Source organism: Anomaloglossus baeobatrachus, chromosome 5, assembly GCF_048569485.1.
Source record: "Anomaloglossus baeobatrachus isolate aAnoBae1 chromosome 5, aAnoBae1.hap1, whole genome shotgun sequence".
In the NCBI taxonomy this organism is placed as follows: Eukaryota; Metazoa; Chordata; class Amphibia; order Anura; family Aromobatidae; genus Anomaloglossus; species Anomaloglossus baeobatrachus.
The window spans coordinates 558,738,254-558,765,227 of record NC_134357.1 but is presented as its reverse complement, the minus strand read 5'-3'; the positions used below and the strand labels follow the sequence as shown (position 1 = coordinate 558,765,227).

The window sequence follows — 26,974 nt, the reverse complement described above, 5'->3', positions numbered from 1 at the left end:
TTTAAACTGTCAGTTTCCACTGTGAGGAACATAGTAAGGAAATGGAAGAACACAGGTACAGTTCTTGTTAAGCCCAGAAGTGGCAGACCAAGAAAAATATCAAAAAGGCAGAGAAGAAGAATGGTGAGAACAGTCAAGGACAATCCACAGACCACCTCCAAAGACCTACAGCTTCATCTTGCTGCAGATGGTGTCAATGTGCATCAGTCAACAATACAGCGCACGTTGCACAAGGAGAAGCTGTATGGGAGAGTGATGCGAAAGAAGCCATTTCAGCAAGCACGCCACAAACAGAGTCGCCTGAGGTATGCAAAAGCACATTTGGACAAGCCAGTTACATTTTGGAAGAAGGTCCTGTGGACTGATGAAACAAAGATTGAGTTGTTTGGTCATACAAAAAGGCGTTATGCATGGAGGCAAAAAAGCACATTATTCCAAGAAAAGCACTTGCTACCCACAGTAAAATTTGGTGGAGGTTCCATCATGCTTTGGGGCTGTGTGGCCAATGCCGGCACCGGGAATCTTGTTAAAGTTTAGGGTCGCATGGATTCAACTCAGTATCTGCAGATTCTTGACAATAATGTGCAAGAATCAGTGACGAAGTTGAAGTTACGCAGGGGATGGATATTTCAGCAAGACAATGATCCAAAACACCGCTCCAAATCTACTCAGGCATTCATGCAGAGGAACAATTACAATGTTCTGGAATGGCCATCCCAGTCCCCAGACCTGAATATCATTGAACATCTGTGGGATGATTTGAAGCGTGCTGTCCATGCTCGGCGACCATCAAACTTAACTGAACTGGAATTGTTTTGTAAACAGGAATGGTCAAATATACCTTCATCCAGGATCCAGGAACTCATTAAAAGCTACAGGAAGCGACTAGAGGCTGTTATTTTTGCAAAAGGAAAATCTACAAAATATTAATGTCACTTTTATGTTGAGGTGCCCATACTTTTGCACCGGTCAAATTTTGTTTAAATGCGGATTGTACATTTTCTGTTAGTACAATAAACCTCATTTCAATCCAGAAATTTTACTCAGTCCATCAGTTATTAGATAAATGAAACTGGAATAGCTGTTGCAAAAACCCAAATTGTTATAAACAAAAAAGGTTAACATTTAGGGGTGCCCAAACCTTTTCATATGACTGCACCTGGGCGTCTGGATCAGTCAGAAGGTGGCAGACTTTGAAAAACTGAACATCACTCCTCTTGAGTAGGTTTCAGCAGAAAACCAAGGCGTGGTGTAAAATCCCTGTGTCGGTAGTTGGCAGAGCTAATCTAGTGAAAATTATCCTGATGCCACAGGCACTGTATCTGTTACATAAGCACCAGTATGGATACCCCAGCGTATCTTTCACAAAATCAACAGTATATTTAGAGAATGGAAAAGGGGAACTGCGCGGATAAAATTACAGATATTGCAAAAGCCCAAGATAGGGGCGTTTCTCTATTATCTGGCAGCGCAACTACAGCACTTCAAGAACTGGGAGGAGGAGGGTGTGGGAACTTCGTCGTCAATAGTAGTAATACTGCGTCATGCTTTGGGGAAGAGGGACTTGCCTGCAGAATTAGATTCAGGGGGTTTTCTGAGAGCCTCGGCCCCTGAACACCATACCTTAAGGGAAATGGGGAAGACCTGGGAAAAAGTAAAAGACATTTTGAAGGTAGGAGTAGTCACTAAATACTCACTTATATGGGGGAACCTGAATCTTCCTGAATTAGACAAACTATGTGGGTTTGAGCTATGGCAGCGGAAGGGGATTAAGAAGGTGCAGCAAATATATGAAGAGGGTTGGGTTAAGACATTTGAAATACTTAGAAGGGAATTTGATATTCCGAACAACAGGTTCTTCCAATACCTTCAGGTCAGGCATTCGTGTGAGGTACAGTCAGTATCTGTGAATTTGTCTCCAGTGAACCGGACGCCATTGCTGGATGTCGCGGTGGCGACTGGGGACACTAAGGGTGAAATCTCCTGATATTATATGTAGCTCCAAGATGCCAAATTCAGGGGGATGACCTGCGGCCTTAGGGATAGATGGCAGATAGACTTAGGGAATATTTCGGAGGAAGTGTGGGAGGAGGTACTGCAGAATATCTCTCTTCTGTCTGTCAGTGAGTCACAGAGGTTGTCGCAAGTGTTCTTAGTTCACAGGGTATATAGGACACCGGACTTTTTATTTTAAAATAGGTGCTAGCCCCGACTTATGCTGCTGGAAATGTGGAGCCTCAGACGCTGACCTGATACACCTCATGTGGAATTGCCCATGCTTGAGAAGATACTGGGTGGGAGTGCTTGACCTTATTGATTCGGTGTATGATTGCCGTACAGATCGCGGACCTCTGGCATGTATTCTTGGATACACCACGGAACTTCCAATTCAGGAAAGCCATAAGATTGCTATTGCGTGTATCCTATACCAGGCACGAAAGGTCATTGCACGATACTGGAAAGATAGTAAGGGCCCTGATATTAAAGAATTAATTGACAGGGTAAATTACACCCTTCGGCTTGAAAAATATGTCTATCAAAAAAGAAGGGCGTATAAGAAATTTGAGGATATGTGGGCCCCGTGGCTTGATACCCCGAATCTGGCCCCGGCAACGTTGACCTGGGTTAGAGTCCTGATGACGAGCGTGTTTTAGCCTGGGTCTATGGGAATGGTTCAAAATGCTGGGTCGGAGTGTAGGTGCTCTAGTCGGTTTATATTTTAGTTGAGATTTAGGTACCGATCTATGCCTAACTATAGTTCCTGATTGTGAAATGTACAAATGAATATTTTGATTGTTAGAAAAACAGGGGATTTTGTATGGGCGGGGAACGGAAATTGGTTTGCATACCTGCGTGTATGCGGAATTTATTTGTTGTTCTATCAAGTTAAAATGCTAATAATAATTTATCTGATTTAAAAAAAAAGAAGCTGGCTGTTCACAGACGACTGTATCCAAGCATATTAATGGAAAGTTGAGTGGAAGGAAAAGTGTGGTAGAAAAAGGTGCACAAGCAACTGGAATAACTGCAGCCTTGATAGGATTGTTAAGAAAAGGCCATTAAAAAAATTGGTGGAGATTCACAAGTAGTGGACTGCTGCTGGAGTCAGTGCTTCAAGAGCCACTACACACAGACGTATCCAGGACATGGGCTATAAGTGTCACATTCTTTGTGTCAAGCCACTCATGACCAATAGACAACGCCAGAAGAGTCTTACCTGGGCCAAGGAGAAAAAGAACTGGACTGTTGCTCATTGGTCCAAGGTGTTGTTTTCAGATTAAAGTAAATTTTAATAACCACAGTATCATTGTGCTTGATTGGCCAGCAAACTCACCTGAGAAGCTATGGGGTATTATCAAGACTAAGCAAGTAATCAACGAGAGATGAAAAAGTGGCTCCACAACAAGGTCCATAAATTTTTTTTTATTGGTACAAAAAAGTTTACATAAAAAAAGGCAGTGGCAAAGCTGGGTGCGAGCTCCCCCAGGACTCCGGCCATTTCGCGCTAACCATGCGCTTCTACGAGTCCATGAAAACTGGACAGGGCCCCAACTTTTTAAAAAAAATGGGGAAACACCCGGCTCACGTCACTGCTTAATTAAAAACAATCAATGAGTGCAAACATACAGATGATAAACTCTTAACTAAAGGTCCAGTCACACTAAGCAACTTACCAGCGATCCCAACAACGATAGGGATCGCTGGTAAGTTGCTAGGAGGTTGCTGGTGAGATGTCACACTGCGACGCTCCAGCGATCCCACCAGCAACCTGACCTGGCAGGGATCACTGGAGCGTCGCTACACAAGTTGCTGGTGAGCTCACCAGCAACCAGTGACCAGCCCCCAGCGCTGCGTGGAAGATGCTGCGCTTGGTAACTAAGGTAAATATCGGGTAACCAACCCGATATTTACCTTGGTTACCAGCACACGCAGCTACACGTGCAGAGAGCAGGGAGCAGCGCACACTGAGCGCTGGCTCCTTGCTCTCCTAGTTACAGCACACATCGGGTTAATTACCCGATGTGTGCTGCAGCTAAATGTGCACAGAGCAGGGAGCCGCGCACAATGCTTAGCGCTGGCTCCCTGCTCTCCTAGCTACAGCACACATTGGGTTAATTAACCCGATGTGTCCTGCAGCTACATGTGCACAGAGCAGGAGCCGGCACTGACAGTGAGAGCGGCGGAGGCTGGTAACGAAGGTAAATATCAGGTAACCAAGGACAGGGCTTCTTGGTTACCCGATGTTTACTGTGGTTACCAGCCTCTGCAGAAGCCGGCTCCTGCTGCCTGCACATTTAGTTGTTGCTGTCTCGCTGTCACACACAGCGATCTGCGCTTCACAGCGGGACAGCAACAACTAAAAAATGGCCCAGGACATTCAGCAACAACCAACGACCTCACAGCAGGGGCCAGGTTGTTGCTGGATGTCACACACAGCAACATCGCTAGCAACGTCACAAAAGTTGTTCGTTAGCAGCGATGTTGCTAGCGATGTTGCTTAGTGTGACGGGGCCTTAACAGGAACAAATCAAAACGGGTTTTTAATTCCACTGCTTGTTCAAAGAATGTTGCGTCACAATTGTTGATGCTCCTCAACCTTAAAAATTGACTCTACGGCAACCCAACCTTGGTATGAATAGGGTGCGCACAGTACAGTCAATTTTTAAGGTTGAGGAGCATCAACAATTATGATGCTTCATGCTTTGAACAAGCAGCAGAATTAAAAACCCGTTTAAAAAGACGAGGCTATCCTAGCAACATTATAGAAAGATCCTTTAATAAAGCTCTAGATTTTTCTCATGACAGGTATACATTCAGCACAGTTCATTTATTTACAGTGGAAGCGCGTTACTATGGCGCGTGTGTGTCCGCTTGTGTCCACACGATGTCGCGCTTCCACTGTAAATAAATTAACTGTACTACATTAGTGACGGATTCCGTTTGCGTCAAAATAGCGCAGGTGTGAGTGGGCCCTAAGATGGAAAAGAAAAAGGATCTCTCTGCTGCCGAAAAGCATCAAATAGTGCAATGCCTTGGATAAGGGTTGAAAACATTAGATATTTCACGAAAACGTAAGCGTGATCATCGTACTGTGAAGAGATTTGTGGCTGATTCAGAGCTCATACGTGTTCGTGCTGATAAAGGCAGAATGTGGAAGGTTTCTGCCAGGCAAGTCCATCGGATTAAGGCTATGTGCGCACACAGCGTTATTTTGACTCTGCGTTTTTGGCTGCAAAAAAATGCACCGCAGCAAAAATGCAACAGTAAAAAACGCATGCGTTTCGGTGTGTTTTTAATCACTGCGTTTTGTTGCGTTCACACATCGTACACACACAGGTCTGCGCCATACACCTCGTACACACACAGCTCCGCTCCGTACACCTCGTACACACACGGCTCTGCTCCGTACGCCTCGTACACACACGGCTCTGCTCCGTACACCTCGTACACACATGGCTCTGCTCCGTACACCTCGTACACACTCGGCTCCGCTCCGTACGCCTCGTACACACACGGCTGTGCTCCGTACACCTCGTACACACTCGGCTCTGCTCCGTACACCTCGTACACACTCGGCTCCGCTCCGTACGCCTCGTACACACACGGCTGTGCTCCGTACACCTCGTACACACACGGCTCCGCTCCATACACCTCGTACACACACGGCTCCGCTCCGTACACCTCGTACACACACATCATACACACGTCGTACACACACGGCTCTGCTACATCCACAATGTAAATCCCTCCTGACCCCACACATAAACTTCCCCTCATCCAGCACCATGACACCCAGCACAGCAGAGCCCTGCATACACTGCGGAGCTGATCATGTGACCCCTGACTCCTCCCCTCCATGTGACATCATCACAGGTCCTGGAAGCACAGAGCAGCCATATATCTAGTGTGCGGCTCTGCAGGAGGAGGTGTGTGGAGATTCCCCATTACTGGGCTCAGGCTCCATACACATTAGATGCTGGGGGAGAACAATCGCTCTATAGAAGAGAATCCTCCTGATTGCCCCGTGAAGGATGGATATGGACAGGGACAAGATGGCGGAGAGGATATTACACCTCACCCTAGAGATCCTCTTCCGGCTTACTGGAGAGGTGAGAGATTCTGATGACGTCACATTACACCATTCTTATCTATGGGAATAACAGATGGACAGAACTGGAGAGGTGAGGACTCTGGAAATGTCTGGAGTGAGATTTCTTACTGTGTCTCTCCATAACCAGGATTACACAGTAGTGAAGAAGACCTCTAGTGAGCGCTGTCAGGCCCCTGTATCTGAGGGATGGGGAAGACCCCTGATCCCAATCACGGGGCCTCCACCTCACCCCCCGATACATGAGGACATCAATGACCAGAAGATCCTAGAACTCACCTACAAGATGATTGAGCTGCTGACTGGAGAGGTGACACTGCTGGGAATGCTGGGACATTATACAGTAATGCTATGAAGGGATCGGGGGTGACGGTATCATTGTATGTGTCAGGTTCCTATAAGGTGTCAGGACGTCACCGTCTATTTCTCCATGGAGGAGTGGGAGTATTTAGAAGGACACAAAGATCTGTACAAGGACGTCATGATGGAGGGTCCCCAGCCCCTCACATCACCAGGTAATAGACAGGACTAAATACACACGGCCTATAATTATCTGTATGTAAGGAATGAATTCAGTCCCTGTATGTGTCTCCTCCAGGTCTATCCAGTAAGAGGACAACACCAGAGAGATGTCCCCGTCCTCTTCTCCCACAGGACTGTAAACAAGAAGACCCCGATGTTCCTCAGGATCATCAGGTAGATGGAGAGAAGGGGCCATGAAATCTCCCTATGATGTGTAGACGGCTGTGAAGGTCTTGTGCTCAGTCTTGTTTTATCCTCCAGTATTATATGTGTTATACTTGTGTAATGAGAGCGGTGGAGATGGCAGGATTAGAGCTGATCATAGATGGGACTTCTCCATCTGTCTGTGACTTTTACAATATTTGTTTCAGGGGGAAGATCTGCCCCATATTAATACTACAGAGACATATGTGAGGGGTGATGAGCGGAGTAAAGAGGAGATTCCTACAGATAACCGCCCAGGTGAGTAGTGACCACTAAATAATACACAGATTCTTCTCAGTCTCCGGCTGTGGCTGCTTTATTGGTGGTGTAGTTCGGCCATATCACAATCATGTGTTCACCATTCTGCCAGTAAACCTCTACACTGAAACTGTCCCCATTACTTTGGCCATTGGAGGTCTTTCAGTTGGAGTAAGGGGTACTTTGCACACTACGATATCGCAGGTGCGATGTCGGTGGGGTCAAATCGAAAGTGACGCACATCCGGCGTCTCTGTCGATATCGTAGTGTGTAAATCCTTTATGATACGATTAACGAGCGCAAAAGCGTCGTAATCGTATCATCGGTGTAAAGTCCGACATTTCTATAATGTAGCTGCAGCGACGGTCCGATGTTCCTCATTCCTGCGGCAGCACACATCGCTGTGTGAGAAGCCGCAGGAGCAAAGAACATCTCCTACCTGCGTCACCACGGCTCACGCCGGCTATGCGGAAGGAAGGAGGTGGGCGGGATGTTTACGTCCCGCTCATCTCCGCCCCTCCGCTTCTATTGGCCGCCTGCCGTGTGACGTCGCTGTGACGCCGCACGACCCACCCCCTTAGTAAGGAGGCGGTTCGCCGGCCAGAGCGACGTCGCAGGGCAGGTGAGTGCATGTGAAACTGCCGTAGCGATAATGTAGGGCGGGGACTATCGCGCTCGGCATCACAAGCATCGGCTTGCGATGTCGTAGCGTGCAAAGTACCCCTAAGACGTTCTGTTCTCACAGCTCGTCAGATCTATAAATCCAATTGACAGCATACGTAGAATGCGGACAAGTTAGAAAATCACTTGAAGAAAAATACACTGCTTAAAAAATTAAAGGGAACACTTAACCAACCGAATATAACTTAATCAACCTTCTGTGAAATCAAACTGTCCACTTAGGAAGCAACACTGATTGACAATTAATTTCACATGCTGTTGTGTAAATGGAATAGACATCAGATGGAAATTATTGGCAATTATCAAGACACACTCAATAAAGGAGTGTTTCTGCAGGTGGGGACCTCAGCCCACATCTCAGTACCAATTCTTTCTGGCTGATGTTTTGGTCACTTTTGAATGTTGGTTGCGCTTTCACACTTGTGGTAGCATGAGACGGACTCTACAACCCACACAAGTGGCACAGGTAGTGCAGCTCATCCAGGATGGCACATCAATGCGAGATGTGGCAAGAAGGTTTGCTGTGTCTGTCGGCATAGTGTCCAGAGGTTGGAGGCACTACCACAAGACGTGGAGGGGGCTGTAGGAAGGGCAACAACCTAGCAGCAGCACCGCTACCTCCACCTTTGTGCAAGGAGGAACAGGAGGAGCACTGCCAGAGCCCTGCAAAATTACCTCCAGCAGGCCACAAATGTGCATGTGTCTGCACAAATGGTTAGAAACCGACTCCGTGAGGATGGCATGAGGGCCCGACGTCCACAGATGGGGGTTGTGCTCACTGCCCAACACCGTGTCGGATGCTTGGCATTTTCCATAGAACACCAGGATTGGCATATTCACCACTGGCGCCCTGTGCGCTTCACAGATGAAAGCAGGTTCACACTGAGCACGTGACAGACGTGACAGAATCTGGAGACGCCGTGGAGAGTGATCTGCTGCCTGCAACATCCTTCAACATGACCGGTTTGGCAGTGGGTCAGTAATGGTTTGGGTTGGAATTTCTTTGGAGGGTCACACAGCCCTCCATGTGCTCGCCAGAGGTAGCGTGACTGCCATTAGGTACCGAGATAAGATCCTCAGACCCCTTGTGAGACCATATGCTGATGGGGTTGGCCCTGGGTTCCTCCTAATACAGGACAATGCCAGACCTCATGTGGCTGTAGTGTGTCAGCAGTTCCTGCAAGATGAAGGCATTGAAGCTATGGACTGGCTCACCTGTTCCCCAGACCTGAATCTGATTGAACACATCTGGGACATCATGTCTCGCTCCATGCACCAACATCACGTTGTACCACAGACTGTCCAGGAGTTGGCAGATGCTTTAGTCCAGGCCTAGGAAGATCCCTCAGGATACCATCCGCAAACTCATCAGGAGCATGCCCAGGCGTTGTAGGGAGGTCATACTGGCACGTGGAGGCCATACACAATACTGAACCTCATTTTGACTTGTTTCCACTTTCATTTTGTGTGTGTCTTCAAATCCAGGCCTCCATTGGTTAAAACATTATTTGATTTCCATTTATGATTTTTGTGTGATTTTGTTGTCAGCACATTCAACTTTGTACAGAACAAAGTGTTCAATAAGAATATTTCATTCATTAAGATCTAGGATGTGTTATTTGAGTGTTCTCTTTAATTTTTTGAGCAGTGTATAATCTACATGGTGAACCACTAATCAACATTGAAGGGTAATGATCCCGTTGCTTTCCTAGAATCCTGTTATCGTCTAGGATAAATCTACCTTCTCTAACTTCTGTGGTGCCGAATGTGTTCATACAGTCGCTAAAAGACCAGGACCAGTCATTCTGGCCATCTTTTAACTGTCTGACAAAAACACCAGTCTATCTGTAAGAGAACAAAGTGTGATTTTCTGTACAATAATATCAGAGTTTCCCTTTTATCCTGATCTTTCAATTTCTTTTAGAATCAACAAACTTCAAACAGGATTCAAATATACTACACAAAAAAAATTGTACCTACGCCATCATATATTGCTAAACTGTGCATGGTTGATGGCTGTAATATACATTTATTCACATTTTCAGTAAATGTGTTGGTTTGGCTCAAGCCCTGGCTTCATGGCAGCACTCCACGTCATACACTCTATAATGTTTCCTATCCCAAGAAGGTCAGATTACTGCAAAATCGCTCCTGAAGTGAGGAGCACTAATACTTCCTCTACTTTGCTCGTCAGAATTCATAGGCGCTACAATAGTCTTTCATAAATAAGTACAACCCCGGTTTAATATTATTATTTTTTTTTTTTAAATCAGGTTCATTTTTATTTAACATCAAAATTATACAACACATAAAATAATTCCCTCCATAGAAATATCACAGAAAGGGAAAAAACCTTTAGTCAATAAGAAAAACCACACAAATAACATAATAAACAATGCACCCGCAGTCCACGTCTCATTTCAATATGGGTCTCAAAGTGCATATTATTTCCCAATATATTCTCCATAGTATAGCTTACCCAGCATCATTATGACATTATATATATATACACATATACATACACGCACGCACGCACGCACACACATATACATGCACACACATATACATGCACACACATATACATGCACACACCTTCCAGCAGTACGCATATCACCCTATTTGAGGAAATTTGTTAACCGGTCAGAAGGAGAAGGACCTGGTCGCTCGCACTGTCCTGCAGTAACGCCGAGGAGGGAAGGCCTGGGGTATCCAACCATGCCCCCCAGATCTTATAGAACTTTTTCAATGCATTTCTTTTAAGGTATACTCCTCTCTCCAGTCGAAGTATAGCGTTTACTCTTTCCCTAAAATCCCCGATGACCGGAGGCGCTGGGTCCAACCAGTGGTAGGCCAACAGTTTCCTAGCCTGGTACAAGAGACGTGTAATACCGACCATTACCGGCGAACTCAAGTCCACCCCCCCCTCCAGTAGACCCAGGATACATATAATAGGTCTTGGCTGTAGACGGATATTGAAAACTTGTCTAACCAAATCTAGTACTGCCCTCCAGTAATCTTCAATGTTCCCACAGGACCACATCATATGCATCAGATTCGCACCTTCCTGTCCGCACCTAGGACACAGATCATCCATCCTAACTCCCATCTTATGCAATAGACTAGGTGTCCTATATACTCTATGTAACAGGAATAGCTGCGACAGTCGTTGGCCTTCAGATACAGCAAGGCTTGGAGTCTGAGACAGGACCTCACCCCACTGTTCCTCCGTCATAGGGCCTAGGTCCCTCTCCCACTTCTCTCTAGCCTGCAAAGGGAATTTGTCGAGGTGTCTAGATAACATCACTGTATACAACCTAGAAATAATACCATAGGAGCGATCAGATGTCAACAATTCAGTAAGAGTGTGATTCCGCTCTATCCTAATGTCCATACGACGTGTCTGTGTCTCATAGGCATGACGGAGCTGCAGGTATTGGTAAAAGGAACTGTGCGGTATCCCAAACTCAGCTTGAAGCTGGTCAAATCTTTTAAGTATATTATTCTGAAGAATCTGAGACACCTGATGCACCCCCCTGCTCACCCACATTCTCCAACCCGGGAGTCTCTGCAGCTCCGCCAGTCCACGATTATGCCATAAGGGCCAGTACTCAGTCATTCCTGATATTCCCAGCAACTGCTTCCCTCTATCCCACACCTTGTACATCAATGATAATGTTGGATATAATGTTCCTCCTCTGGGTGAGTATCCTGCATCCAAAAAAGCCACTGGGTGTCCCCATTCTGCAAGGCCCCTCACCAATTTGCCCCCAGCGTCATATGCCTCATCCTTTCCCCACCCCCTGAAGTCCTGCATCTGTGCCGCAACATAATAAACCCACGGGTTGGGGACTGCCAGACCCCCATCCTCCTTCCCTCTCTGCAGGGTCTCAAGGCGGATTCTAGCCTGCTGCTTTTGCCACAAGAGTTCCCGAAACAAAGTGTTGATTTTACGGAAAAATTTCCAGTGGATCCATATTGGGGCGTTGTGGAGAAGATACAGAAGTTTGGGCATCAGTACCATTTTTAGTAGATTAGCACGGCCAATAAGGGACAGTGGGAGTCGACACCAGGCATCTATCTTGTTCCTAAACTGAGCCAACACTGGTTCCAGATTTTGAGAGTAGTAATCACGCGGTCGGGCACTAACCACAATCCCCAGGTATTTAAATTTATCCACCGTCGGAATTGGCAGCCCCAGAGTACTAAAATTAGATGGGAGTGGATCTATAGGGAGCAGGGCCGATTTCTTCCAGTTTATTAGGAGTCCCGAGCGCCTACCAAATTCTATAATAATATTTATTGCTGGGCCCACCGATGTCCCCACCTCCCTGAGATACAGCAACAAATCGTCCGCATAGAGGGAAACCTTATGCTCCAGACCGCCTATCTCAAACCCCTTTACGCCAGCGGATGCACGAAGCATAGCCGCCAATGGTTCAATTGCCGCTGCAAATAGTAATGGAGAGAGAGGACAGCCCTGTCTCGTGCCCCTGGCCAAATTAAAAGACGAGGAGGTACAACGATTAACTCGAATCCTGGCCCGCGGAGAGGCATATAACAATTTGACCCGTTTAATATTATTATTAATGTTTGTTTTTTTTTTGTATTACATCTTCTATTTCTTGTGGTTCGCTTTGTCCGTCTGTAAGATATTTTTGATTGTGGGGTGATTAGCCGAATTCCGTTCTGCATGGCTACAGCTCCCTGATCATCCTTGCCCCTACCACTATGTTAGAAAGCTCTATATACATAACTAATAATTCTTTAAGAAACTCATCTGACAGAAAATATTGGCCCCTGCAATAGTTTGGATTGCTAAGAGCCACATACTCTAATTACTCCAGATGTTTTACCATTTGAAGCTGCGCTGACTTAATGGAATGGGGGATACTCGCTTGGCTGCTAGATTAAGGCAAACAGGAATGGTTTTCTATTGAAACAGACCAGTTGGTTTATTCACAAACATAAACCAGCACTGCAGCAACATAACAAAGGCCTTCTTGTGGCTACAAAGTAACACAAACCAGGTATATGACAGTCTGTTTCATTCATGGGTACGCCCGCATGGCTTCGGATAAAACCCCACAGCAGTATCCCAGTGGAGGTATAGCACTGTTCACTCACTGACCTCAGTCTGAATACTACCCCCTTTTGTAAGGTTACCTTTCTAGAGGTTGAGCAAGAATCCTCTGACTCCTGTCAGCACTGATTTTTAGAAAACTGCTTCACTGGAATCACAACCAGGATCTGTTAATTACAATATGCTAGAAGTGAACAGCGGGCACTGCTTACCGTTCCTATGATGTGATCAGGAATCGTCCTTTCTATTAGAGGGCCCTGCTGGTATACTCCGACCATCTGGATGTGCGTGCACACTCAGTCTTCCACCACAAATGGAGGTAAAACAGCCTAGTGGTGCTCTTCCAAGTGAAATACATCCAGGGATTTCTCAAAAGCAGCAGACTGGAGGCACTCACCAGGTGAAGTTTAGTTGCTTTATTCAGGTGCTAACACAGATGTATCAGGGGGAGGTGAGAGGAAGGAAGCACGCAGGACTACGGCACCGTTTCGCACTACTAGTGGCGCTGCTACGGTGGACCCGTAGAAGCGCCCCTACTGGTGCGAAACTGTGACGTAGCCTGCTGCTTTTGAGAAATCCCAACCAGGATCTGCGTCTTGCTCCACACGCTGTCTCCTGGCAGTCCAGATCCTCAGAAAGCCGGCTGCTCCTTAACACAGAGTGACCACAGGCTCCAGGGGACACCTGGCCTCCTAGCTAGTGTTTCTTCAGGGAAGTCTGCAGCCGGCTTAATCACACAAGGTCTGCACACAGGGTGCCTCCAGGAAGTAAACTACTTCCAAGTACATAGATTCCATGAGACCAAACAACCAGTCTCATATATCACACCAGACACACCCATGAGTGGAGGTATGTGAATAGCTAGAGCTGCGTAGCACTCTGACAATTCATACACCTGGCCCATAATGCATTAACATGACTTGTGGAACTAAGTCACAGAGTAAACATTCCAGATTTTACATCACAGAGGACCTCTGAAACCTCGTTACATAGTGGCCATTTACAGTATAGGTAGTCGCTACCTCACAACTACTAGTTACTAAATCATTAACGATGAAGATTGTTGGGTTTAGTTTCATCATCTCAGTAGTTTTCTTATTGTCCATACTCACATATTTTGGCTACAGTAGTTAGTTCTCAACATGTTCTGATTTTGCCACTTCCCGCAGCCAGTTTTGTGTTTTTTAACTAGACCCCAATTTTCAAATCAGATATGGCAATTACTTTGAACACAGAAACAACTAATGAGCAAGAAATAGAGTAATAGCATAATACAATTGTGTATAGATTTAGGTGTGTGCCACACAACCACTTTAGAGTATATGAGCTCCTGCAGATCACACAAGGGATGAAGCAGAAGTGTTGTAGGAAATATGTGTGACTTTTATCTGCGTTGCTGGAAATGCCCAGTAAAAAGGATGCAGGATACACAAGATGATTCTTGCGGTTTATTTTCTACGCGTTTCAAGGTATTATAATCTCTTCATCAGGAAAAACAGTAATGAAAAAGTGAAATATCAAAGTTCACCACCCGATATAATTAATTTAACACAAGAAGAAGTACGCCTACGTCTGAGAAAATTAAACATTGACAAATCCCCAGGGCCAGATGGCATTCATCCATGAATATTGAGGGAATTGAGCTCCGTAATTGACAGACCGCTGTATCTCATCTTTTTAGACTCGCTTTTAACAGGGTTCGTGCCTCAGGATTGCAGGATTGCGGATGTGGTACCGATATTTAAGAAAGGTAAGAGGGTAGATCCAGGCAACTACCGTCCAGTAAGCCTGACATCAGTAGTATGCAAAGTTTTTGAGGGCATTTTAAGGGATGACATGCAAAAATATGTTGCAGAAAATAATATAATAACTGACAGACAGCATGGATTCATGAAAGATAACTCGTGTCTAACCAACCTGTTGGGGTTCTATGAGGGGGTAAGTGCAAACCTGGATATTGGTAATGCAGCTGATGTGATTTATTTGGACTTTGCAAAGGCATTTGATACTGTACCACATAATAGCCTTATACTAAAGCTCCAGAAGCAAGGACTAGGGGAAACTATATGCAACTGGGTAAGGAATTGGCTAAAAGACAGGAAACAAAGAGTAGTCATAAATGGTACATTCTCTAAATGGGCCATAGTCAGCAGTGGGGTGCCGCAGGGATCTGTGCTAGGACCAATTCTTTTTAATCTCTTTATTAATGACCTTGTGGATGGGATTGATAGTAAAGTGTCAGTCTTTGCTGATGACACCAAACTATGTAGGATATTAAAAACTGAACTTGATAGTATAATATTACAAAAAGATCTGGATAAGATGTCAGAATGAGCAGATACTTGGCAAATAAGATTTAATGTTGATAACTGTAAAGTAATGCACCTAGGACGGAGTAATCCTATAACTGCGTATACATTAAATGGAAGTAGACTCGGGACTACAGAACAGGAGAAGGACTTGGGTATTCTCATTACAAATAAGCTGAGCAGCAGCACTCAATGTCAAGCAGCAGCTGCAAAAGCAAACAAGATTTTAGGGTGTATAAAAAGAGAGATTAGATCCCGTGATCCTAATGTATTGTTACCCCTCTATAAATCACTTGTAAGGCCACATCTGGAATATGGGATTCAGTTTTGGACTCCACATTTTAAAAAGGACATTCAGAAGTTAGTCAGTTCAAAGGCGGGCAACTAGACTAGTACAAGGAATGGAAGGCCTCCTATATGATGACAGGTTGAAAAAGTTAGATATGTTTAGCTTAGAAAAAAGACGTCTCAGAGGAGATCTCATTTATATGTATAAATACATGTGTGGTCAATATAAAGGACTGGCACATGACTTATTTCTTCCGAAGACAATACTAAGGACCAGGGGGCATTCACTGCGAGTGGAAGAAAAGTGATTCCGACAGCTAAATAGCAAAGGGTTCTTTACAGTTAGAGCAGTCAGACTGTGGAATGCCCTACCACAAGAGGTAGTAATGGCAGATACTATAACAGCTTTCAAAAAAGGGCTGGATGATTTCCTCAGTACACACAACATTGTTGGTTATAAATGACTTGGTGACCAGGTGTAGAACTGGTGGAGGAAGGTTGAACTAGATGGACCTAGGTCTTTTTTCAACCTTAGTAACTATGTAACTATGTAATGAGGTTGGAAAATAAACTGCAAGAATCATCTTGGGTATCATGCTTCCTTTTTACCAGGTATTTCCTGCAACGCAGATAAAAGTCACACATATTTCCTACAAAACCCATAGCAATTACTGTGAAATTATTCTTCTGCTCCCGTTGATTGTGAGAGTTTTTATTTTTTACCTGATATATTTGTACTTTTATGTTAAAAGGGTTGTCCATTACTAGGACAACACCTTCTGATTCCAGTGTTTTCCCCTGAGTTAAAATAAAAGACCCAGTACTCACCTCCCATTCTAGTGCCATTTGAGCACTGTCGTTAACCGCAGTTCGGGGCTCACGTGACATTGTAACATCACGCAAGCCTTTCGTTCAATCACCACCGTGGTCACGTGATATTGTAACGTCACGCAAGCCGTGCCTTCAATCACAGCACCTGGGCTCATTGCATTCGGGATCACTGCACCCAAGCTCACTTTATCTGACCACTGTATCTGGAGTCACTGCTATGATGATGACTAAGGACGACCGCGTCTAAAACGCGTAGGTCGGAGGAGTTATGTTTTATTCCCCCCCCCCCCCTTTTTTTAACCATTATTGGAATAAAATTAAATTTTAGCTTTATTTCAAGTTTCTATGGACGTTCTTTGTGCTGGGGATCCACCTTTTTTGATTCTGGAGTCACTGCTCCTGGGATCACTGCACCCAGGATCATTGCAGTCATTGTCACTGGATCCAGAATCACTGCACCTGTGCTCACTGTACCTGAGATCACTGTACCCGGGTTCACTGCACTTGCGATCACTGCACCCAGGGTTACAGCGTTTAACATCACTGCACCTGAGCTTGCTGTACGCATACACAGCCAATAAGCGTGTAGTCGGCAGACAGATGAGAGTGATGGTAAGTTGGGCAGGGTGGTGCTAGCATTAGCAGTGAGGTATGAAGAAAGCACAGGAAGCTTACTAATGAGGTAGAGAAGTATGTAAACAAACTGGGTGCCGGCAATAAAGTGAAATTCAGGAAGAAAGAAAGGTAGAAACAAAAAAACTAAATTTATAGGGTAATTTTAAATTTCAATACTGCACAGATTAGCTTAAAAAAATAGATTTTGGGGTCAGGCAACTCTTTTAAAACTCATATTGCACAAAATAGTTAATTTAAAATATTTACTGTATTTTTCCCGTCGCCAAGACAGCGCCACCAGAGAGATAGGTCTGCCCCTCATTCTGGACAGGAAACCCACTAAAATAAAAGGGCGGCTCCTCTCCAATGCATCAGTTCGGTTTCCTGTCCCAGGATGGGAGACCCAGAAGTGCTGTGGCGCTGCCACAGTGAAGGATGGCTTTCGTTTGGGGTCCTTGGTGATCAGGAGCCTCTGCTTTCTTTTTTTTTTTTCTTTTACCATTATTTTGGGGTTTTTTTTGGGACCGGGTCTGTGTCCTGCTGAAGTGTATAGCCCTGGTGGTTGTATACGCCGGTCATAAGCCAGGTCTGTGTCCTGCTCGGGCTATGCCCGTGCAGTTGTATACCCTGGCCTCTGAGTGTGTGTCCTGCCGGGGTGGTTTTCTTGGCAGTTGCATACGCCGGTACTTTATGCCGGGTCTGTGTCCTGTAGGGGTGCTCACCCCTACAGTAGTATACGCCGGTCGCATGCCAGGTCTGTGTCCTGCTCGGGCGTATGCCCCTGCAGTTGTGTAAGCTGGCCTCGGGGTCTGTGTCCTGCCGGGGTGGAGATCCCGGCAGCTGTATACGCCGACACTGTATGGTATGCACTGATTTGGTATACGGTGACATGCCAGGCTGTGTCCTGCTTAAGGTGTATGCCCCTGCAGTTGTATTCACTAGCCTCCGTGTCTATGTCCTGTCGGGGCCATCAGAATTCCACCAGTTGTACACGCCGGTTTTGCTTTTTTTTTTTGTCCACTATGTCCCGTAGGCCGGAGCGGCTGCGGTTGTTCCCACCAGTGGCTTACCAAGTCAAGGGTTTCCAGGTGTGGAAGCGGCGATCTCTGGCCGCTCTGCGGACTTCCAGGTCCTGACAGGAGGTGTTGTCGGACCGGAAGCTATCTGCACATGTGCAGGAACGGGCAAGATTGCGCTGCCCACCACTTCTGCATGGTGGTGGCGTTCCTTCCCTGTACCAATTGGGCTTCCGTGGTGGATAGCAAAAAAACTCAGAGCAGCGGATTCACGCAGGTGCTTTCAGCCATACCTCCCGCGGTCCGTCAGGGTGGTGAGTGTCGATTTACTTCCCGGCTTGCTCTCTGTCTGTCCCGAGCATTGCAGGGCCTCTGGGCGGACTCTGCATGCATGCCCTTCTACTGACCGGGGGCCACCTGACTGTCTGGTTTCAGTTCTGGAAGCCAGCCCTTGCAAAGTTACGGGTGAATTTCTGCCGCAGGCAATGATAGCTCCTCCAGCTTTGATTGATGGAGGCATCCCAGACTCAGGCTATCTGTCTCCCTGCTTCTAGGGTGGGGCAGGTGTTCGGGATATTTCCATTCTTTGAAAATGGAAGCTGCCCTTCAGTGGAGCCTCCTCAGGGGCCTATTCTGACTTTTCGTAGTGGATTCTTCGGAGTCCACGGTTTCATTGCTCTCATTGGCAGTCTGAGGCTTCTTCACTCCTCCAGCCTCACGGCCCTCACAATAGGGCTCAGACTGCTCGCCTCGCGGCTCTGTCCATTTGGCTCGTCTCCCCTGCACCACTTGCTTCTGGTTTTTCGAACATGCCATACCATAAGGGATACAAAGAAAACAGACTCCTTTTTTTGTCTTTGGGACTGTGGGGCTTCCTATTCCGGGTGGATTGATCTCATTGCTTCTCGGCTTTGGCTTCCCTATTCGCCCCCGGTTTCGAAACTTCCGGACCGACTGGTGCATCTAAGCTTGGGCCTAGTGCCACAGTCCGGTACCTAGTGCCTATAATGTGCCTGATACCTATGATGTGCCTAGTGCCTCTGCTTTGCCTAGTGCCTCTGCTTTGCCTAGTGCCTCTGCTGTGCCTAGTGCCTCTGCTTTGCCTAGTGTCTCTGCTGTGCCTAGTGCCTAGGCTGTGCCTAACGCACATGAGCCTGTGCCTGTGGTGGGCCTAGTACCTATAATGGGCCTGGTGCTTGTGTTTGGGCTAGTGCCTCTGCCGGCCTAGGTGCCTCTGCTGTGCTTAGGTGCCTATGGTGTGCATAGCGCCTATGTTGTGCCTAGCGCCTATAGTGTGCCTAGTGCCTGTGAAACACCTTGTGCCTCTGATGTGTTTATCGCCTATCTTGTGCTGTGACTAGCCTCAGTGTTGTGACCTCCGTACCGGAGCCTAGTGCCTCTGTTGCTTCTGCTGCTGTGTCGTGCCTGGTTCCTTTTGCACCAGTGCCTAGTGCTTCTGAGCTTGTGCCTCGTACTTTCAAGCCTATGCCTAGCACCTCTGTGCCTAGGGCCTGTGCCTAGGGCCTTTTGAGCCAGTGCCTAGCGCCCCTGAGCTGGGGCCTCAAGCCTCTGGACTTAGGCTCAGCTCAAAACACCAGGCCCCCTCAAGGCGCTAGCCCATCACCTCTGGGCTGTGGCCTAAGCGACTCTGGGTTTGTGCTTGACGGCTCTCCGCTGGTGCTTGGTGAGTCTGAGAGGCGCCTGGCGCTTCTGAGGTTTATTCCTAGCGTCTCCTGGGCGTGTTGCCTGGCGCCTCCTGGGCTTATTGCCTGGCGCCTTCTGGGGTTGTTGTCAGGGGCTTCCTGGCTTTGTTCCTCGCACCTTTTGTGCTTGTACGCAGCGCCTCTATTTTGGGGCCTAGTGTCGCTATTCTTGCTTGATGCCTCCCAGCCTGCGCCTTTGGTGTTCCTTGCATCGTTGGTGGCCTTATGGCTTACCCATTGGTGGCTTCACGTGTCCAGGCAAAATTCAAAACCCTATCTTAAAAAAAAAAAAATATTTTATTTTTTTTTTTGGACAGTTTTTTGGTTGGCATTCCCGGGGCACTCAGTCTTGGCTCTTATTGCAACCGTTACCAGCACACTCGGCTGCGGGATTCGCCTGTGGGGCCATGTAGCCTGGGAGACTGGAGTCCCTTGTATCCGGAGTTCTTTCAAGTTCGTGGTACTGTGCCCAAGGGGATCAGCTCTTTTCGCTTTTCCTCGGTTAACAGGCACCATGTTGGTTGGATCCTGTTGGGTGCCGGAGTAGGTGTTCCCCTTCTTTTTCTGGGGGGGGTACGCGGTCATTCACTCTAATGAAGGTCACGGCCCTACACATCAGGGCTCTCCTCCTCCTCTGGTTTCAGGCCTCCATCTGACGGCCGGGGTTTTGTGGAGGGATGATTGGACATCAGGGTTTTCCCTGGCCCTGTTCCACTCTTTCAGTGGAGGACGTCCTTCTACCCCTGGGTTTCTCAGCGTCTGGGTGAAACTTCTGTCCTCTACGGGTAGGGCCTGTTTCAGGCAGTTCTGGCTTACTTCAGCACAGTCTGCCCTCAGGGTTGTCGGCAGTTCAAGGGAGCAGTGGCTGGTTGGCAGTATCGGATGGGTTTGCAGTATCTTTCCTGCGGTCACCAGCTTCCCCTTCCTCTCTTTTCTCTCTTGGGGGTTGGTTTGTGCATTGACTGCTCTTAATGCTTCTCCTGCCATCTCCTCCGTTCCCTACCCCTCAAGGTGGCTACTGCTTGCACTGTACTGGGGCCAGAGTGTTAGTGTCCTTGGACTCTCTCTCTCACCGCCAGGCTCTCGGATTTGGGTTGATAGGACCAGCCTCATACGGCCATTGTCCCTTGCCGCATGTAGCATGGGACTTCCATGTTGGAGGAATTGTCTTCCCTCCTTCTGTCCCTATCCTCCAGTCCCTGGAGGACTCATTCTTCCTTGTATTTAGGAGGGCTCTTCTTGGTATCTCCGGTTCTAGATTCCGGGGGATCACGTGTGGCCTTGTTGTCTCCACGGTTGGGCTTTCGGCATCCAGAGGGTCTGTTACTAGTTGGTTCCGGGTGCCTCTTGTAACATGGGCCACACAGGCCTCCCCATTGGTGCTTCGGGGTATTGCGGGATGCTCTACCGGCTCTGTCGCCCTACTGGGCTGCCCTTGCAGTTATGCTTCGGCTCACTTGTGTGGGACTTGGTCTCTTGACTGCCTTGTTTTACATTCTACTGGCTGGCTCTTCTGCCACATCTCCTATATTCAGTGGCAGGGTTCTGCTGGCTCTGGTCCCTCCCTAAAGGTGTTTTCTTTTGAATCTCTCTGGTGGCGCTGTCGTGGCAATGGGAAAAATCTAGATTACTTACTGGTAATTGTTTTTCCACCGCCACTGCTTCCCTCCCCTTTTTGCCTTGTGGTCTCGGTTTTTGCACTTCACAATAGTGGGTGTGACCATGTGGTTTGGATTAACCTTGCCTTTTTTAGTACTCCTCTCTGTGCTCTGTAACCTAACTGATGCATGGGAGAGGTGCCACCCTTTTATTTTAGTGGGTTTCCTGTCCAGAATGAGTGGCGGACCTATCTCTCTGGTGGTGCTGTCGTGGCTCTGGAAAAAACCATTACCGGTAAGTAATCTGGATTTTTTTAAGCATGCTTGTATTTTTTCAGGATATTAGCAGGCTTAAAATGTTTAGCAACAAGATTTTATATGTTCATGGAAATGAAGAAAACCTGTTTAGGGACCAAATCACTTTTGAATTGACTTTAAAATTACACACTTCATAGTATCAAAGGCCATATTCAGGTTCAGAAATGATCAAATTGCTAATTTGCTGATTTAGTGCCCAACACATTGTTCCCAGCTTGCGCTTCTGGAATCACGCATAATAAATTACCGTATTTTTCGGACTATAAGACGCACCGGACTATAAGACGCACCCTGGTTTTAGAGGAGGAAAATGGGAAAATAAAACTTTAAGCAAAAAATGTGGTCATGACACACTGTTATAGGGCGAGGATCTGCTGCTGACACTGTTATGGGGGTAATGTCCCCAAATTCTTTACTAAGGTACCCCATCCTGGTAATGATCCTCCTGCCTTGTATATGATCCTGCTATAAACCCCCATCCAGCCTGTTCACATGCCCCCCCATCCAGCCTGTTCACATGCCCCCCCCATCCAGCCTGTTCACATGCCCCCCCCCATCCAGCCTGTTCACATGCCCCCCCCCATCCAGCCTGTTCACATGCACCCCCCATCCAGCCTGTTCACATGCCCCCCCCATCCAGCCTGTTCACATGCCCCCCCCATCCAGCCTGTTCACATGCCCCCCCATCCAGCCTGTTCACATGCCCCCCCCCATCCAGCCTGTTCACATGCCCCCCCCATCCAGCCTGTTCACATGCCCCCCCCATCCAGCCTGTTCACATGCCCCCCCCATCCAGCCTGTTCACATGCCCCCCCCATCCAGCCTGTTCACATGCCCCCCCCATCCAGCCTGTTCACATGCCCCCCCCATCCAGCCTGTTCACATGCCCCCCCCATCCAGCCTGTTCACATGCCCCCCCCATCCAGCCTGTTCACATGCCCCCCCATCCAGCCTGTTCACATGCCCCCCCATCCAGCCTGTTCACATGCCCCCCCATCCAGCCTGTTCACATGCCCCCCCCATCCAGCCTGTTTACATGCCCCCCCCATCCAGCCTGTTTACATGCCCCCCCATCGAGCCAGTTCACATGCCCCCCCATCCTGCCTGCTCATATACTCCCATCGTGCTCATATACCATCCTGGTATATGGCCTGTATCCTATAGCACAGAGAAAAAAATAAACGTTTATACTCACCTTTTCCTCACTCCCTGCAGCACCGATCATCTTCCTCTCTGGCACGCTGATCTGTGTGTGTGGAGCCGTTCCCCTGCAACATCGCGATGTCTTCCTGTCTGTGCCGATCAGCTGACCAGCCCGGCACAGATCAGCTGACCGGCACAGATCAGCTGACCGGCACAGATCAGCTGACCGGCACAGACAGGAAGTCATCGCGTGCAGCAGGGGGGCGGCTCCACACACGGGGACGGGTGAGTGTACTGATTCACTGCACCCCGCGCTGGTAATGACGCGCGGGGGGCAGTGAATACAGCCGCACATGATCACTCCAGGCTGTAATTGCCAGGGGTGATCATGCCGGCTCTTTACTATGCGCGTGTCCCCGCTCATCCTTCCGCCCACCTGTCAGTGCCGGCTTCAGCGCTGAGAGATGGGCGGGAGGATGGGCGTGCATATGTAATGAGCGGGCCCACGTGGTCACGAGCAGGCGCTGCTGCTGCCTGCTCGTGCCCCCGATGACCCGCAGCACCCTCATTCCCAGCCGCAGCCCTATAGTCAGACCATAAGACGCACCCCCAACTTTCCCCCAACATTTGGGGGAAAAAAAGTGCGTCTTATGGTCCGAAAAATACGGTAACTGGGTTCTTCCCAATAAATCAGTGTAAAACCTGTGAATGCTAACTGCAAAGCTCAGAGAGAGGGAGAATGTCATGATCCAGACCAGTATCTGCTTTGGCTGTGTTCCTTTTGGAGGTTTTATTCCTCTTTTTGGTGTTTTTTATGTATGAACATATAGGATATATTAGTGTAGGGACCCACAAACATGAGGATCCGTGACTCGGATTGTGGGCTTACCGTACTTTGGCCATATTACCTACCAATACCTCATATTTATTTATTCTTCTGCACAGAATATTTTATACAGGATGCAGCCAGGCCTCTTAATGTTAGGCCTTGCATATTATACTCACTGTCCCTGCATGGAGCACATATTTAGTACTGGCGTGGCCCGCTTGCATCGATTGTGGTGGGCGTAACTAATAGGCTGCATACCAGATACTGTGTGCCTGTGTGTGTGAACAGTGACCTATACAAGCCACAAGTGTGCAATTTTACTACCATCTCCCTTTGCACCTGTGATGTCTCCATTTAATGGAGGTCTTGCTGCATCCTGGCAGTGCATTAGTCTTTTTGGCCTTGGGCAGTTTACATCTTCTGCCATTAGTATGTGAGTTTTTGCCCAATACATTGCTCCCAGCTTGTGCTTCTGGAATCACGCATAATAAATTAACTGGGTTCTTCCCAATAAATCAGTGTCAAACATGTGAATGCTAACTGCAAAGCTCAGAGAGAGGGAGACTGTCATGAGCCAGGCCAGTATCTGCTTTGGCTGTGTTCCAGCCCTGGCCTGATCATGTCAGAGGATTAACATCCCTCTGCCTCGTTCCTGTTTCCGAGATGCTATATCTGGCCACTGCTACTGAGATGCATCGCCAGTTATAGTCTATGCCTTCATCATGTGTAGCTGGCTCTGGTGAGTTCCCTGATCCGTCTTACCACATTCCCCTGACTTCCTACCCGTGTCTGTCAGCCCGCTCCTGGCCCCATCCCTCCTATCTTATCCCCTTGTGTATTCTGACTTCCCAGTATTTTGACATAGGGCCATCCCCAACTTGATTCTGTCTCTCTCCTCTGCTATTTCAGTGACTGACCAGCTCCTGACCCTGTAGTTTGCTTCTGACTCTGTGTTTGTTTTTTCCCTGTGTACTTTGTTTGACCTTTTAGTAACCGACCCAACTCTCTGACTATTCTACAGCCACATGGCGGTGACTTCCCTGTACTACTCCTGGTCTGCTATTTGTGCAGTTACTTGACTCTATTACCAGTTTGCTGCCTTCTAGTGGAGGTTACGCTGTACTGCTCAGGATTTCCCATAGTACAGAGTGACAGAGACATTTGACTTTGGGAGAGCAGATTTTGCTGGTTTGGTTTATGGAAGCTATGTTGCTTTTTAGACGCCTGAGATACCAGTAATGCGGAAACTTTCTATTTTGTCATTGACAGATGAAGGACCCGAGTGGGAAAGTATCATTTTACCCTACATAACATTATTTGGTGGCTTATTATTACAGTATTTGGGATGCCAAAAAAACAGAGTCAAACACCATGCTCTACTAATTCATGCGCTGAGGTTTACTATTAGATTGTGAACTGGTTTTGTCTGTTGGGAATTAATTGAATTTTGCCAAATAACATTTAATGTTGAAATGTTTAAAATATAATTAAGCATGTTTTTTATTCAAAAAGAGTAATTGGTTTTATTCTTAGCAGATGACTGGGACAAGAGATCAGTGGGACAACTGACATTTTCAATTTATAAATCAGATGACCTTGAGATCACACAGGATACAATTGAAGTGAATGCCACTATTCCAGATATACCATCATCCCTTCACATGAAAGATCTATCATCTGATCCTATTAAACAGGTCATACCTTCTCATCTATCACAGACTATTAAGAAAAATAAAAATCATAAAAGAGATGTTAAATATCACTCTACTCTTACAGAAAAAAAGCATATTCCATGTTCCAAATATAAAAATCTCAAAAAATCTTTTGTGACACATCAAAAACTTCACACAGAGGAGAAAGTATATTCTTGTTCAAAGTGTGGGAAATATTTTAACCAGAAATCAGATCTTGTTAAGCATGAGAACATTCACACTAAAGAGAAGCCACATTCATGCTTACAATTTGGAAAATGTTTTGTAGATAATTCAACTCTTCATAGACAACAGAAAAATCTCACAGAGGAGAAGCCTTTTTCATGTTCAGAATATGGGCAATGTTGTGCAGAAAAATCAAACTGTGTGAAACATGAGAGAAATCCGACAGGAGAGAAACCAAATTCATGTTCAGAATGTGGGAAATGTTTTGCAGATAAAGCCCATCTTCTTAGACATCAGAGAAGTCACACAGGAGAGAAGCCATATTCATGTGCAGAATGCGGAAAATGTTTTGCAGATAAATCAAATCTTTTTACACATCAAAAAACTCATACAGGGCTAAAGCCATATTCCTGTACAGAATGTGGAAAATGTTTTACAGAGAAATCAAGTCTTGCAAGACACCAGGTAATTCACACAGGAGAAAAGCCATTTTCATGTTCAGAATGTGAGAAATGTTTTACACAGAAATCTAGTCTTGTTGAACATCAGAGAACTCACACAAGGGAAAAGCCATTTTCATGTTCAGAATGTGGGAAATATTTTGGAACGAAATCATATCTGTCTAAACACCAGAGCATTCACAGAGGGAAGAAACAAGAGAAGCCTGCTTCATGTTCAGAATGTGGGAAGTGTTTTGCAGATAAATCACATCTAGTCATACATCAGAGAACTCACACAGGGGAGAAGCCATTTTCTTGTTTAGTATGTGGGAAATCTTTTGCAGAGAAAGCAAGTCTTTTTAAACACCAGATAATTCACACAGGAGAAAAGCCATATTCATGTTTAGAATGTGGAAAATATTTTGCAAGGAAATCAGATCTTGTTAAACACCAGAAATTTCACACAGGGGAGAAGCCTTTTTCATGTTCAGAATGTGGGAAATGTTTTGCAATTAAATCACATTTTGTTAGACATCAGAGAACTCACACAGGGGACAAATTATATTCCTGTTCAAAATGTGGGAAAGGTTTTGTAGATAAATCTTATCTTCTTACACACCAGAGAATTCACACTGGGGAAAAGCCATTTTCATGTTCAGAATGTGGGAAATATTTTAACCAGAAGTCGCATCTTATTAGCCACAGGAGAACTCACACAGGGGAGAAGCCTTTTTCATGTTCAGAATGTGGTAAATGTTGTGCAAATAAATCAAATCTTGTGAAACATCAGAGAACTCACACAGGGTAGAGGGCCTTCTCATGTTCAGAATGTGGGAAATGGTATGTAGATAAATTAACTCTTATTAAAGGGAATCTGCAGGTACAATGTCTGTATGGGCATGCAGGTCATAGGAAGTTGAATAAAATGATACCTTGATATCTGTTATCCAGTGTTGCATTCCAGAAAAATTCATGTTTTACTTACACTGTGTTACAAATAGTCACCGCAAGCAGCCTGCTGCAGTTCCTGCTACGCACAGGTGCCGGCCACTGTTTTTGGCCGTGCCTCGGGTCGTCCAGCTGGCTGCTTCTTCCTCCACATCTAAGTGTGGAGAGGCGGCTAGGGCGTATGCGTGTGCTCAGTTCGGCTACT

The 26,974-nt window shown here is 46.6% G+C and overlaps 1 protein-coding gene across 1 annotated transcript; it reads left to right on the top strand.

The window, feature by feature from the left end:
• The first annotated feature begins 1,633 nt into the window (after window positions 1-1,633).
• LOC142313002 (uncharacterized) lies at window positions 1,634-26,730 on the top strand. The gene is made up of 5 exons (XM_075351989.1): window positions 1,634-1,891; window positions 6,501-6,624; window positions 6,708-6,805; window positions 7,003-7,093; window positions 25,041-26,730. The coding sequence occupies exons 1-5, from the start codon at window positions 1,634-1,636 to the stop codon at window positions 26,627-26,629; spliced, it is 2,160 nt and encodes a 719-aa protein (XP_075208104.1). The 3' UTR covers window positions 26,630-26,730.
• The last annotated feature ends 244 nt before the right edge of the window (window positions 26,731-26,974 follow it).

Coding starts and splice junctions, on each gene's coding strand:
- LOC142313002 (XM_075351989.1), top strand. CDS start 1,634: ATGGGGAAGACCTGGGAAAAAGTAAAAGACATTTTGAAGGTAGGAGTA. Junction 6,625..6,707: donor CCAGCCCCTCACATCACCAG/GTAATAGACAGG, acceptor TGTCTCCTCCAG/GTCTATCCAGTAAGAGGACA. Junction 6,806..7,002: donor ATGTTCCTCAGGATCATCAG/GTAGATGGAGAG, acceptor TATTTGTTTCAG/GGGGAAGATCTGCCCCATAT.